This window comes from Eptatretus burgeri, chromosome 1 (genome assembly GCF_056783735.1).
Source record: "Eptatretus burgeri isolate ZD-2024b chromosome 1, Ebu_testis_v1, whole genome shotgun sequence".
Taxonomy (NCBI): domain Eukaryota; kingdom Metazoa; phylum Chordata; class Myxini; order Myxiniformes; family Myxinidae; genus Eptatretus; species Eptatretus burgeri.
Window position 1 is genome coordinate 79,462,620 of NC_140961.1, and position 13,624 is coordinate 79,476,243.

The 13,624-nt window shown below is 43.4% G+C and overlaps 1 protein-coding gene across 5 annotated transcripts in view; it reads right to left on the reverse strand.

Moving 5' to 3' along the window:
* The window catches only part of ZC3H11A (zinc finger CCCH-type containing 11A), a 95,633-nt gene that overhangs the window by 42,193 nt on the left and 39,816 nt on the right, over positions 1 to 13,624 (reverse strand). For 2 of the 5 annotated variants that reach the window (XM_085890058.1, XM_085890048.1), the window contains exons 6-9: positions 10,316 to 10,426; positions 9,606 to 9,683; positions 6,998 to 7,099; positions 4,512 to 4,601 (exon numbers count right to left, since the gene is read on the reverse strand). In XM_085890058.1, the coding sequence (XP_085746184.1) occupies positions 4,512 to 4,601; positions 6,998 to 7,099; positions 9,606 to 9,683; positions 10,316 to 10,426 (381 nt within the window). The remainder of the gene's footprint in view (positions 1 to 4,511; positions 4,602 to 6,997; positions 7,100 to 9,605; positions 9,684 to 10,315; positions 10,427 to 13,624) is intronic. The other 3 variants (XM_085890067.1, XM_085890077.1, XM_085890086.1) reach the window with 3 other exon arrangements.

Sequence of the window (13,624 nt, forward strand, 5' to 3'; positions counted from 1 at the left end):
GAATGGCAGTGTTTTGTATGCCACTGATAGACCGGATCTGGACTCGGACCCAAATCAAACTCGAATCGGCTTGTTCTCTTCACCAAACCAACTCATCCACCAACTTTTTTCATAACTTGTCCACAACTTTTGAGATATCCAACTATGTGTCGTTTTTCGCCCCATCTCTCAATGGTGAAAAATCACTTGGAAAAAAAATTGAGTATCTGGGTCCGGTTCCAGATCTTCACCAACATCAAAATAATTTCGTCCTCCTCACACACCCAACATCTCCACCGAATTTCTTCCTAATCCATCCACAATTTTTCGAGATATCCTGTTCACGAACAGAGACAGACAGACAGGCAGGGGTGAAAACACAACCCCCATTTACCTTCAATGGCAAAGGTACATATTGCTCAGTAATTGGCTGCACTAGCCGAGAAGGGTTGTGATCATAAATTATATGACTTCTCAATTACAACAGTTATTTGTAGACCGAGAGAATGAGGAAAAATTCAGTGAAGAGCAAAATTTCAATGGAAAAACATGTACGGCAAGCAAACGTACAAATTCAGTAATGTTCAATTACCTCTTTACAGTTAAATATTTTAAAATGTTTGCAACAAGCAGTGCAGGCTAATTATCATTTTATAGTTAAAAACCTCGCATTCTAAGCATGTGCAGCAATTCATTCCAGCTTTGGGGTTTGGGGGAACTTTTATTCAAGAAAATGTAGTTATCGTGTTTGGTAACCATTCTTCTTCTTCTTCTTCTTCGTTCGTATGCAGCACAGGGCTGGAGGGTAGCATCATCGGCTGAGGGCATGGTTGTGCCGTTGATGCAATGCCTTGGCTGAGGACGCAGCTGTGCTGCTGATGTGCCACATTGGCTGGGGGTGCGGCTAGACTGCTGATGCAATGTCCTTGCTGAGAATGCAGCTGTGCCCCGCTGATGCAATGTCATGTGCTCGAGGACAGGATTTTGCAATTTGGCCATGCTGCTGGCAATAGCTTGCTTATTCTTCGCGAAAGAAACCAGCGGGATCTTTAAGATCCCCCAATAAATGCTGGCAAGTGGGATGCCCGTTGTAACGTCCTTCCGAGGATGGCACACATTGATGAATCACCCAGCTTGTGAAACATCAGGATGACAGTTTCTAGCTGGATCTGGATTCAAACCCAGGTGAGACAGCTCAGAGGAAACATTATTGTTTCCACTGGTAGTATTAAAACATCAACCACCGTATGTACTTGAATAAGCAGTGTGTGCGCGCCTCTCGGCAGTCTTGTCAGCCATCAAGTTATCAGCGATAACCATCAAGTTGTCGGGCTGACAAGATTGCAAAGTGCATTTGAATTATCAGCAATACCCTCTGCCTCAGGGAGCAAAACATGGTATCAATACTCCATCCTTCAGGCAGGGATCATGGTTTAAGCACTTCAACCATTCCACATGTACAGGTGAAAGTTGCAAGACATCTCCCTAGATTGGCCAAGCCGTTTTCAATTCTATAATTGATCAGACCACACGCACGCATGGAATTCCCATATTTTACTGGAGCTAGAAACACCTGCTCCCTCCCGCTATGGTGACCCGCTTGCAGAGGGAAATGCACCCTTGCAGGAAGGGTTGGGGAGAGGTTTTATGCTTCTGACCAAACCGTAGGTACCCACAGTATGGATGCAAAATTTGGAGCAGTTTTTTTTTTTTTTTAATTCTCAGACGGACACACTGAGAATTGCTTTATATTTATATATAGTAGCTTCACAGTTATTATATATTACTGGTGATTAGCTTTATAACACAAGGTGGGTAAGGGAGCTGTAATTTTATGGTGGGGTCTCTTCGGGCTGAGCTGCAAAGCAATGTGAAAGAGACACTTGTGGAGAGGCAATCTTTATTCCTCAGGACCACTTAGACATATGGCATCCTTTCACTGTGATTGCTTTTTTTTAAAATGAAGAGGAAGCATCCAGGTTTGGGAAAACACGTTTGCTCAATACTTTTGATGAGTGTATGATTCCTCACTTCCTTGTTACATGCAAGTCCCTAAAGAACATTGTTTATGCAATCCATAAGGTGTGATAAGCTTGAATGTGGATTATTGATACGAGTACGTGCCCGTACGTGCGAAAAAAAAAAAAAAAAAACTTTCAAACCGCGTGCCAGAAACAACAACCACACAGGCCGTCCCTGCGCTCTCGCGTGGCCATACGTGCAAACCAAAAAACAAACAAACAAAAAAAGACCAAAAAAACCCAAAAACTTTCAAACAAATACACAAGCCGTTCCTTTGCTCTCGTAAACAACGACTGGATTGGGGCATTGTGTTTATCTATAAATGCGCATAAGAAATCGAGAAATTATTAGAATTCAGTGTCATCACTATCCGGAAGTCCGTACGTTGTAACCCGTCATGGGGAACGTGGCTGAGGATCTCTTCCCCAACGGCCACGCCTACGCAGCAACGTGTCCTGTCATTGGATGGTAAATAAATGGCCATAACTTGGGAAGCACTTGCCCGATTAATATCAAAACTTGAAAAGGCACATACTCAGGTCCCCAGCAATATACCTGGCAAGTTTCAATTAGATCGGACCAGTGGTTGTCGAGAAACAGCGGGGACACACACAGACACAGACACAGACACAGACACACACTGCTGGAATTATAGACAGATGTGGATGGCTTCAGGAAATAATAAAATGTGTCGATGATTTTGTTTTTCCTTCATTGTGCAACTTGTGAGAATTTTTATCCATATTACCCTTGTTCGGTACGCAATTACATTCGACACCTGAGAGATCGAGTATTGCAGACATATTGTCACAGGCATTGATGTGTCACAGGCATGATGGGCTGAATGGCCTCCACCTGCATCCAATTTCCTTGTGTGTATCCTTGTGTGAATTCTAGCCTGTGCAACAAAATTTCAAATGTAAAGCATTTACTTTAATGTTGACCAATTGGGAATAAGCTTTCATGTTTCAAGCATGAAGCTCATTATTGTTTCCACTGGTAGTATCACATCAACCACTGTATGTACTTTAAAAGGACCAATGACATTCTCGTCCAGGATGGATAAAGCAATGCATGAAGAGGAAATAAAAATAAATAACCACCTCGTCATTCAATGCGTCCCAGAGGTACGTCCTTAACTTGGCGTTTGCCTTCTTTCTGCACACAGCAGTGTCACGTGGGGCTATCATGGCATTGTGTGATGAAATGCCAGTGGCACCCTTGCACCTCAATATTCCACAAAAACGTTTTTGCTGGAATTGGAAAGTATTTTCCTCCACCCTCCCCACTCCCACCCCAGTCGTCACACTCCATCATTTCACCACATGCATGATCAGGAATATCAAAAAAAAATAATAATCAAGATACCACAAACCGGTATAGCTGCCAAGCAGGCAAGGTTAAGGTGACTATTGCAGTCATGTGATGTCTGCACATACAGATGGTGAGATGCCACATAAAAAACAACAAACATTAGGCATTCCAAGAAAACCTACCCATCCTACCCATTTTTGCAAATATAACCACGAGTTGAAACCTATCGGAGGCATGATGTATGTCTGTATATTTTCAATTCAAAATTTTAAGTAACCCATGGATAGGACAATTCATTACTATCACAGAGCTCCAGGAAGTCTTAGATCATCCTGAATACAAAAGCATGATTTTTTCTATCCTCGTTCACCCCATCCCCCTCCTTTCCACCCTCAAGTTTTCCTCCTTCCAATTTTCCTTCCGTTTCCATACTTTCTCGCACCCAATTCGAATGCACACCCATTGTTTGTCCAAGTATACCTCTATTTTGTCCTTCATCTCTCCTGTTGTATCCCCCATCTTTACTGTTCCTTTTGATCTGTTGCATTCTGATCTATTCAGTGTTCCAGCTCTTCCATGAGCTTGAGTCTTTACAAAAAAAAAAGAGAAGACATTCCTGGAGTGCCCTCATATAATGCCAATACAGTACTGTTTTGGACTGTGGAATTTTCCATGGATAATTAATAAGAACCCAAAGTTCTCACCCCCTGTGGCATGAACCATAGATTGGGGAGAGGAGTGAAATCCCAAAAATTGTGACATTATTTCATGCATCTCCTAACGTTGATTGCATCTACAAAGTTTCATTTCAAAATGTTTGAAAATGAGCGCGAAATTGCATTTTTCGGTACTTGACCTCTCGACTCGACCCCAAGGGACGGGGCCAAAAAATGACACTGCACTTGCCATGTGGTGATCATATGGACCAGATTTGGTGAATTTCTGCCCAACTGTTTAGGAGATCGTGTTACGATGGGCAGACAGCCAGTCAGACAGACGGACAAAGCCGATTACACAATATCCCCCGTATTTTTTCCTCAAAAAGCGTGGGGATAAAAACTAAACCAGTCGGTGCCTTTGTTTTTTTCAAGGGCTGTACTCAGATTAACGATGTAAACCCACACATTATATAAATAGTTTGGGGTATCCCAAATTAGTCAAATCAATCATTTACATTCAGTGGCAAAGACACACACCTATTGCAGCTTCCAGCCTGGCTCTAAGATCAGACTCCATTCTGCGCTTGCCAAGGCGCTGCTCCACAGAGTGTCCATTGGGAGCAGAGTCTGTGGGAACAACAGTCCAAGCCATAATCAACCACCTTTGGCCCTGTGGTGCCCATTTAAACAACACAGCAATTGCATCTTCTTAGCTCATGACCTGTGAGGGAATCATTACCTTCCACATAGTGATTTCAAAATGGATAGATGCAAGTCCCCAGGGCACAGTTAAACCAACAGAGATAAATATAATTGGCACCTTAATTAAAGTAGTACTGAAGCATCTCCAGACCCTATTAATAATGTGCACTATACCAAGTGCCTCTAATCTTTTAAAATACAGTACTGGAATTTCTTTGGCTTTGATGACAAACATCCTCACAAGTGCAATTAGGCTTTTATTCTTCAGCTACATAGATGTTGATGGCATTACCTTTTTATATGTAAGGACACCTGGGGGGGGGGGCACTAAAGTGGTGAGGGCATCAAGTCTCAACCACAATGTATGGACTGGCACAATATCTACAACAGATCGGGCAGATTAATTCTTCTATGAAGATTATTTATAAACCAGCTGTTTTTATATTATATTTTAAAACCAACAAGGTGGTTCCAACGTGGGAATTCTCCGGCAACAATGATATCCAGGTTAATAATACCACCTCCTTTTACATTCAACCCATTACACATCTCGGATGCCATTTGGTGTTGTTACAACTGGACTGCCACTGTTCCCAACCAACTGGGCACATGTGTAAAAATCCTTCACCTCCTCCCTGCCTTCAATAACAGTGTACATGTTGATAAAAATTAAATTAAAAACCTCCTGAACATTCCACGAGGAAGTTAAAAAAAAAAGTCACAAAATGTCACAGCCGCCATTGTTTTAGTAATTTTGCTGTATGGAGGTAAAAGGCTCGCCAATATTTATGTACAACGAAAATGGCTGCTAGTCGATTGGTCGGCCATCTTTGATCATATCGCAAGCTAATGTTCGGTGCAAGTGTATGCCATTGTGTACTGTGCTTGTTCCAAGTTTGAACAGAATTGCACCATGCATGCCAGCGAAATGGTTGGGGACAGGTATAAGTAACAGAATAGCCGCCAGTCAGCAATCTTGAACCTGATCTCGGTGGGGGGGGGGGGTGGGGGGATGACGTGCATATACAAGTCATCATTCATTATCTGTGTGCCAAGTTTGAACAAGACCGGTCAATGCATGTCTGAGACATCGTTGAGGACGTGTTTAACACAGCTTTTTAATTTTTTTTACAACTAAAATGGCCACCAGTTGGCCATCTTGGATCTGATGTTGAAGAAAAATGACGTGCATATGTATACCATTACGTGTTGTCTTTGTGCCAAGTACAAATAAAATTTGTGCATACATGTCCGAGATATGGTTGCGGATGCAATGTGCACACAAAAATTGAGACCAAATCCATAAGCCCCCATTTCGACTAAGTCCAAAGAGGGCTAATACCAAAAGTAACCCAGTTATTCAACATAGGATTAAGGAAAATAATAGGGGTGATACCCATGGGCACTCAACTGGTAGCAGCTCGATACGATAACCAGGGAACCACTCGTAAACATGAATAACCCACAAAATATGTAACCAAGAAGAAAGTAAATACCTATGGATTTTATTTTAATGCCGTGAACAAACTTTAGTACATCATGGGTGATAAAGGTTGTGGTCAAGTTTCATATAAATTGTGTGTGTAGTTTCTGAAAAGAAAGCAAATACATATTTTCGGGCCATCCCCCATGCATAGACCCCCCTTGGACCTCAATTTTTTGTTTTTTAGTGGCATAAACAAACTTTTGTACATCACGGGTGATAAAAGTTGTGGTCAAGTTTCAACCAAATTGTGTGTGTAGTTTTGGCGAAGAAAGCATATACATATTTTATGGGGCAAAACCCCCTTAGACCCAGAGTTTTCTCATGTTATGAACAAACTTTGGTACATCATGGGTGATGAAGGTTGAAGTCAAGTTTCATCAGAACTGCGTGTGTAGTTTGAGAAGAAAGCAAATACCTATTTTGGGGGACAACCCCTGCAGACTCCCTCAGGGCCCAATTTTTTTTGGTGCCATGAACAAACTGGTACATACACATTGATGAATGTTGTGGTAAAGTTTAATCGAAATCATGTTTTTTTATAGAAGTTTCAAGTATTTGTGGATGGACGGACGGACGGACGACACGCCCTCCCATAATCTTCCCGGAACTACGTTTCAGGTGAGGTAGAAGACAATTCACAACTGCCAAAATGGTGAATAAATGAAGAAGACAAAAAAGTAAGTAAAAAAATAAAAATAAAGAGCCACATCAAAATGTAAATCCCAAAAAATGTTTATCTCCAAAAATACTACATCAAAATAAGAAGACAACCTTCCAAGAATCAAATCAAAACAAACAGTTGGTATGGACATATTAAACAGTGCGCTCAACTCACGGTGCTGTCTGACTTTGGCCACAGCAGCCTCAACACCTGCAGCAACAGCCATCAAATCCGATTCAATGAGGTCATCATCCTCAACATAGCCACTCGCACCATCTTGGAGAGAGGTGAGAGAGAGAGGTGAGAGAGAGAGAGGTGAGAGAGAGAGAGGTGAGAGAGAGAGAGAGAGGTGAGAGAGAGAGAGAGAGATGTGAGAGAGAGAGAGAGGTGAGAGAGAGAGAGAGAGATGAGATAGAGAGAGAGAGAGAGAGAGAGAGAGAGAGAGAGAGAGAGAGAGAGAGAGAGAGAGAGAGAGAGAGAGAGAGAGAGAGAGAGAGAGAGAGAGAGAGAGAGAGAGAGAGAGAGAGAGAGAGAGAGAGAGAGAGAGAGAGAGAGAGAGAGAGAGAGCGCAGAGAGAGAGAGAGAGAGAGAGAGAGAGAGAGGTGAGAGAGAGAGAGAGAGAGAGAGAGAGAGAGAGAGAGAGAGAGAGAGAGAGAGAGAGAGAGAGGGAGAGAGAGAGAGAGAGAGAGAGAGAGAGAGAGAGAGAGAGAGAGAGAGAGAGAGAGAGAGAGAGAGAGAGGTGAGAGAGAGAGAGAGAGGTGAGAGAGAGAGAGAGAGAGAGAGAGAGAGAGAGAGAGAGAGAGAGAGAGAGAGAGAGAGGTGAGAGAGAGAGAGAGAGGTGAGAGAGAGAGAGAGAGAGAGAGAGAGAGAGAGAGAGAGAGAGAGAGAGAGAGAGAGAGAGAGAGAGAGAGAGAGAGAGAGAGAGAGAGAGAGAGAGAGAGAGAGAGAGAGAGAGAGAGAGAGAGAGAGAGAGGTGAGAGAGAGAGGTGAGAGAGAGAGAGAGAGAGAGAGAGAGAGAGAGAGAGAGAGAAAGAGAGAAAGAGAGAGAGAGGTGAGAGAGAGAGAGAGAGAGAGAGAGTGAGAGAGAGAGGTGAGAGAGAGAGAGGTGAGAGAGAGGTGAGAGAGAGGTGAGAGAGGGAGAGGTGAGAGAGAGAGAGAGAGAGAGAGAGAGAGAGAGAGAGAGAGAGAGAGAGAGAGAGAGAGAGAGAGAGAGAGAGAGAGAGAGAGAGAGAGAGAGAGAGAGAGAGAGAGAGAGAGAGAGAGAGAGAGAGAGAGAGAGAGAGAGAGAGAGAGAGAGAGAGAGAGAGAGAGAGAGAGAGAGAGAGAGAGAGAGAGAGAGAGAGAGAGAGAGAGAGAGAGAGAGAGAGAGAGAGAGAGAGAGAGAGAGAGAGAGAGAGAGAGAGAGAGAGAGAGAGAGAGAGAGAGAGAGAGAGAGAGAGAGAGAGAGAGAGAGAGAGAGAGAGAGAGAGAGAGAGAGAGAGAGAGAGAGAGAGAGAGAGAGAGAGAGAGAGAGAGAGAGAGAGAGAGAGAGAGAGAGAGAGAGGTGAGAGAGAGAGAGAGAGAGAGAGAGAGAGAGAGAGAGAGAGAGAGAGAGAGAGAGAGAGAGAGAGAGAGAGAGAGAGAGAGAGAGAGAGAGAGAGAGAGAGAGAGAGAGAGAGAGAGAGAGAGAGAGAGAGAGAGAGTGAGAGGGAGGTGAGAGGGAGGTGAGAGGGAGGGAGGTGAGAGGGAGGGAGATGAGAGGGAGGTGAGAGGGAGGTGAGGGGAGAGAGGGGGAGAGAGGGGAGAGAGGGGAGAGAGGGGAGAGAGGGGAGAGAGGGGGAGAGAGGGGGAAGAGAGGGGAGAGAGGGGAGAGAGGGAGAGGGAGAGAGGGGAAGAGGGGAGAGGGGAAGAGGGGAGAGGGGAAGAGGGGGAGAGGGGAGAGGGGAAGAGGGGGAGAGGGGAAGAGGGGGAGAGGGGGAGAGGGGGAGAGAGAGGTGTGAGGTGAGAGGTGTGAGGAGAGATAGAGATAGATAAATGGATAGCTGGAGATAGATAAATAGGGGGTATTGCAGATGGGAGCTATGCCAGAGGGAGGGGGTACTGACAACAAATCCTCTCACTCTTGGAGGGAGCGGTTATGACTTGTCGCTGAAATGGTCTCCAAGGATGGCCAATTCACTCAGAGTACATTCAAAGAGTTACGTGTATTCTGAGCAACTCAGCTCTCCAATGTATAATGGAACATGGGTTCCCAATTTCGCCTCTTTCGGCAATTTCTCATCATGCTCTGATGTAGGGGATGGGGAAGAAGATTCTTCATGCTAAAGGCATCTCTCCACAAGAGGGCAAGTCGCTCGGTCTGCTTTTTGCTCATCACAGGTTGGTCAACTCTGTGTTATTTTGCCTCTCATCTATCCATTCTCCACAAACATGCCATGGTTACACATGTTCCCCCAAAATCCCACGCCCGTTTACCCTCCAATTTTAAGCTCAAGCTCAATCCCTTCATCTTTTTTGCATTATGAACCAGCTTGCTGAGTGTGTTGGTTTGCACCCCTCCTTTGAGCATTTAAAGAGTGCTGCCAGTCATCTCATGCTTTCTCCCATTCTTCAATACTCTTGCTGCCGACCTCACACCTCTCCAACCCCCATTTCTGCCACTCAAATGTTGTCTATCTCCTGGTTCCTTTTTTATTTTCTGTCAGTGTGTAACACTGATACCCTCTGTCATTTCACTCCTACCAATACCTTAATTTGTTTAAAAAAAAAAAATATCCACAAGACAAACCGAGATCAAACATACCGGATAGTCCCTGTTGGTTCCTCAAGGCTTTTTCTCGTCTGATCTGTTCCAGGGTTTTCACCTCAAATCCAGTTGACACTGAAAAGTGGATGTGACTTTAGTATAAAAGGGGGAAATAAAATAAAAAAAATTATATATATATATATATATATATATATATATATATCATCTTCTTTCGGCTGCTCCCGTTAAGGGTCGCCACAGCAGATCATCCGTATGATCCGCAAAGTGATTTGGCACAGGTTTTACGCCGGATGCCCTTCCTGACGCAACCCTGGTCGCCTCTTACGACACAGGGATATGGTACACCCATTTTAATCGGGGTATACATAGGGCCCAGTACACTGATACTCACTTCACCAACCTCGGAAGGATGACAGGCTGAGTCAACCTCCTGGTGTGTATTAATTCAAGCGGCCAACGGGGCTTGAACTCAGGACCTTTTGGATCCCAAGCCGCTACCCTAACCACTACGCCAACACCAGGTTATGTTTATATATATATATATATATATATATATATATATATATATATATATATATATATATATATATATATATATATATATATATATATATATATATATATATATATATATATATATATATATATATATATATATATATATATATATATATATATATATATATATATATATATATAATGCCACTCCCCCAACCAAAATAGAGGAGTGAAGCCTTTGCTCTTACCGGAAGCACAAGTGGTTGTAACTTTCCTCGTTGAAGACGCAAACTTCCTGCCTTTCAGAGTACCCAATTCAGACATTCTTTTTGCTGCTTCAGTCTCTTCAGAAGATGCATCTACAAGAGATTACACACAGCAATGGCAATCAATCAACTGCACAGCACCTGTGGCTTTTTCCCCAAGCAAACATCCGTCTTACCGAGAACGGCTCATATCATTTGAACAGTGCATCACAAGTCGACAAATATTGGCTTGCTCTTTTGTTGTATTGTTTTGGTATACCTCAACTGTTAAGCACATCCATTGCAAAAAGGGGAGGCAGACTCGCATGATCGTGTTAAATCGACTAGAATTGCGAACACACAGCCCAAAAGTCCATCAAACTGAAATAAGAGACAAGGAACAGACTCCATCAGCTAAGTTGCAACACAAATGCGTATTATGTATGGGAAATTAGGTGAGGGCAGAGGGGGAGTGATGGTCAATTATTTGGACTTTTTGTTACATGCAATTAAATATAAGACTCAATTAAAACACTTTTAAAGCGAGAGCACAATCATCAACTTTTGAATCCCAGCTGTTTCATGTCAACATGGCTCTGTGCAAACAGCCATATTTATCGCAAAAGAAACATCCACACAACACGGCTCGGAGTTTTTTGAGACGAACCAGGACGTTGTTGATGCACTCAATAGTGAAATGGAATGGCAGTCGGTAGAGCGCATACCTCCGCCAAGATGAACACATTATATCCCACTGATATACCGGATCTGGATCCAGACCCCAACCAAACTCGAATTGGCTTGTTCTCTTCACCAAACCAACACATCCACCAACTTTTGTCATAACATGTCCACAACTTTTTGAGATATCTTGCTCCATGTAGTTTTTGGCCACATCTCTCAATGGTGAAAAATCACTTTTAAAATTCTAGTGTCCGGATCCGGATTTTCACCAAAATCGAACAATTTCGTCCTTGTCACACACCAAACCTCCCCACAAAATTTCTTCCGATAAAGTCCACAACTTTTTGAGATATCCTGTTCACAGACAGGCAGGCAGGCAGACAGGGGTGAAAACACAACACCCATTTACATTCAATGGCAAAGGTACATATTGCTCAGTAATTGGCTGCACTAGCCAAGAAAGGTCGTGATCATAAATTATACGACGACTTGATTACAACAGTCCTTTGTCGACCGAATGAATAAGGAAATATTCAGGGAAGAGCAAAATTTCAATGGAAAAACATGTACGGCAAGCAAACGTACAAATTCAGTAATGTTCAATTACCTCTTTACAGTTAAATATTTTAAAATGTTTGCAACAAGCAATGCAGGCTAATTATCATTTTATAGTTAAAAACCTCGCATTCTAAGCATGTGCAGCAATTCATTCCAGCTTTGGGGTTTGGGGGAACTTTTATTCAAGAAAATGGAGTTACAGTGCAGTGTTTGGTAACCTTTCTTCTTCTCAGTTCATATGCAGCACAGGGCTGTCTGGATAGGGTAGCATCATTGGATGGGGGCACGGCTATGTCGCTGATGCAGTCCCTTATCTGAGGGTGCAGCTGTGCAGCTGATGCAATCCACGCTGCTTGTTGGGGCAGGATTTTGGAATTTGGCCATGGTGTTGGCAATAGCTCACCTATTCTTCACGGAGAACACCAGTGGGATCTTTGATGTCCCATAACGAATGCTGGCAAATGGGACACCAATTGTGACGTCCATCCGAGGCATGGCACACATTTATGAATCACACAGCTTGTGAAACACCGGGTTGACAGTTTTTGCTGGATCTGTATTGAAACCCAGGTGAGACAGCTTCGAGGTGAGTTCATACACCTCGAGGAAATCTTGTCAGCAAGACAACCATTAACTCTATTTGAATCACCAGCAATACCCTCTGCCTCAGGGAGCAAATTATGGTATCAATACTCCATCCCTCAAGCAGGGATCAGAGGTCAAACCACTTTCATCATTCCGCATGTACAGATGAAAGTTGCAAGTCCACTCCCCAGATTGGCCCAGCCGTTTTCAATTCTATATTGATCAGACGACACACAGAAAATTCCCTTATTTTAATATAGTTATAAACACCTGCTCCCTCCCGCTATGGTGACTCGCTTACAGAGGAAAATGTACCCTTGCGGGGAAGGGTTGGGGAGAGGTTTTGTGCTTCTGACCTGACTGTGGGTACCCCCAGCATGTACGCAAAATTTGTAGCAGTGTTTTTTTTGATTCTCAGATGTACACACAGAGCTTGATTTTATATCGTAGCTTCACAGTTGGTATACGAGGGGCAGTCAAGAAGTAACCTTAAAATGGCGATATAAATTCGAGAATGACGTCAGCAGAGCAGTTCCAAGATGGCAGCTCCCTTAGAAGCATACATCAGAGAGGAGCAATGTTCTGTCATCCGTTTCTTGGGAAGTGAGGGTGTGAATCCCAATGAAATCCATCGCATAATGAAAATGCCATATGGTGACATGCTTATCGCTGCAGCAGGTGTACGACTGGGACAGGAAGCTTAAAAGTGGACTGTCCAGTGTGGCAGAGGCTGCTCGCTGAGGCTGGCCTCACAGCCGACACACCAGAAATGGTAGCAGGAGTTGAGCATGTGCTAAGGGAAAACAATCGCATTGCACTGGATGAAGTTGCCTCCAAATTGAACGTTAGCCATGGTTCAGCACACCAGGCTGGGGTTCCACAAAATGTCTGCAAGGTGGGTGCCTAGACAACCCACACCCAAACTGAAAGAACTCCACTTTTAAACTTCCTGTCCCAGTCATACACCTGTTGCAGTGATAAACATGCGTCACCATATGGCATTTTCATTCTGCGATGGATTTCATTGGGATTCACACCCTCACTTCCCAAGAAACGGATGACAGAACATTGCTCCTCTCTGATGCATGCTTCTAAGAGAGCCGCCTTCTTGGAAGAGCTCTAATGACATCATACGCTCAATGTTGCCAGATCAAAAACAGGCAAAACATGACTCCTACCCATAGAAATAACGTCATCTACAACTACACACATTACATTCTCAAATTTATATCGCCATTTTAAGGTCACTTATTTACTGCCCCTCGTATATTACTGGTGATTAGCTTTATAACACAAGGTGGGTAAGGGAGCTGAAATTCAATATTGGGGTCTCTTAGGGCTGGGCTGCAAAGCAATGTAAAAGAGACACTTGTGGAGAGGCGATCTTTTTTCTTCAGGACCACTTAGATATATGGCATCCTTTCACTTTGATTGTTTTTTTTTTTCAAATGAAGAGGAAGCATCCAGGTGTGGGACAATACGTTT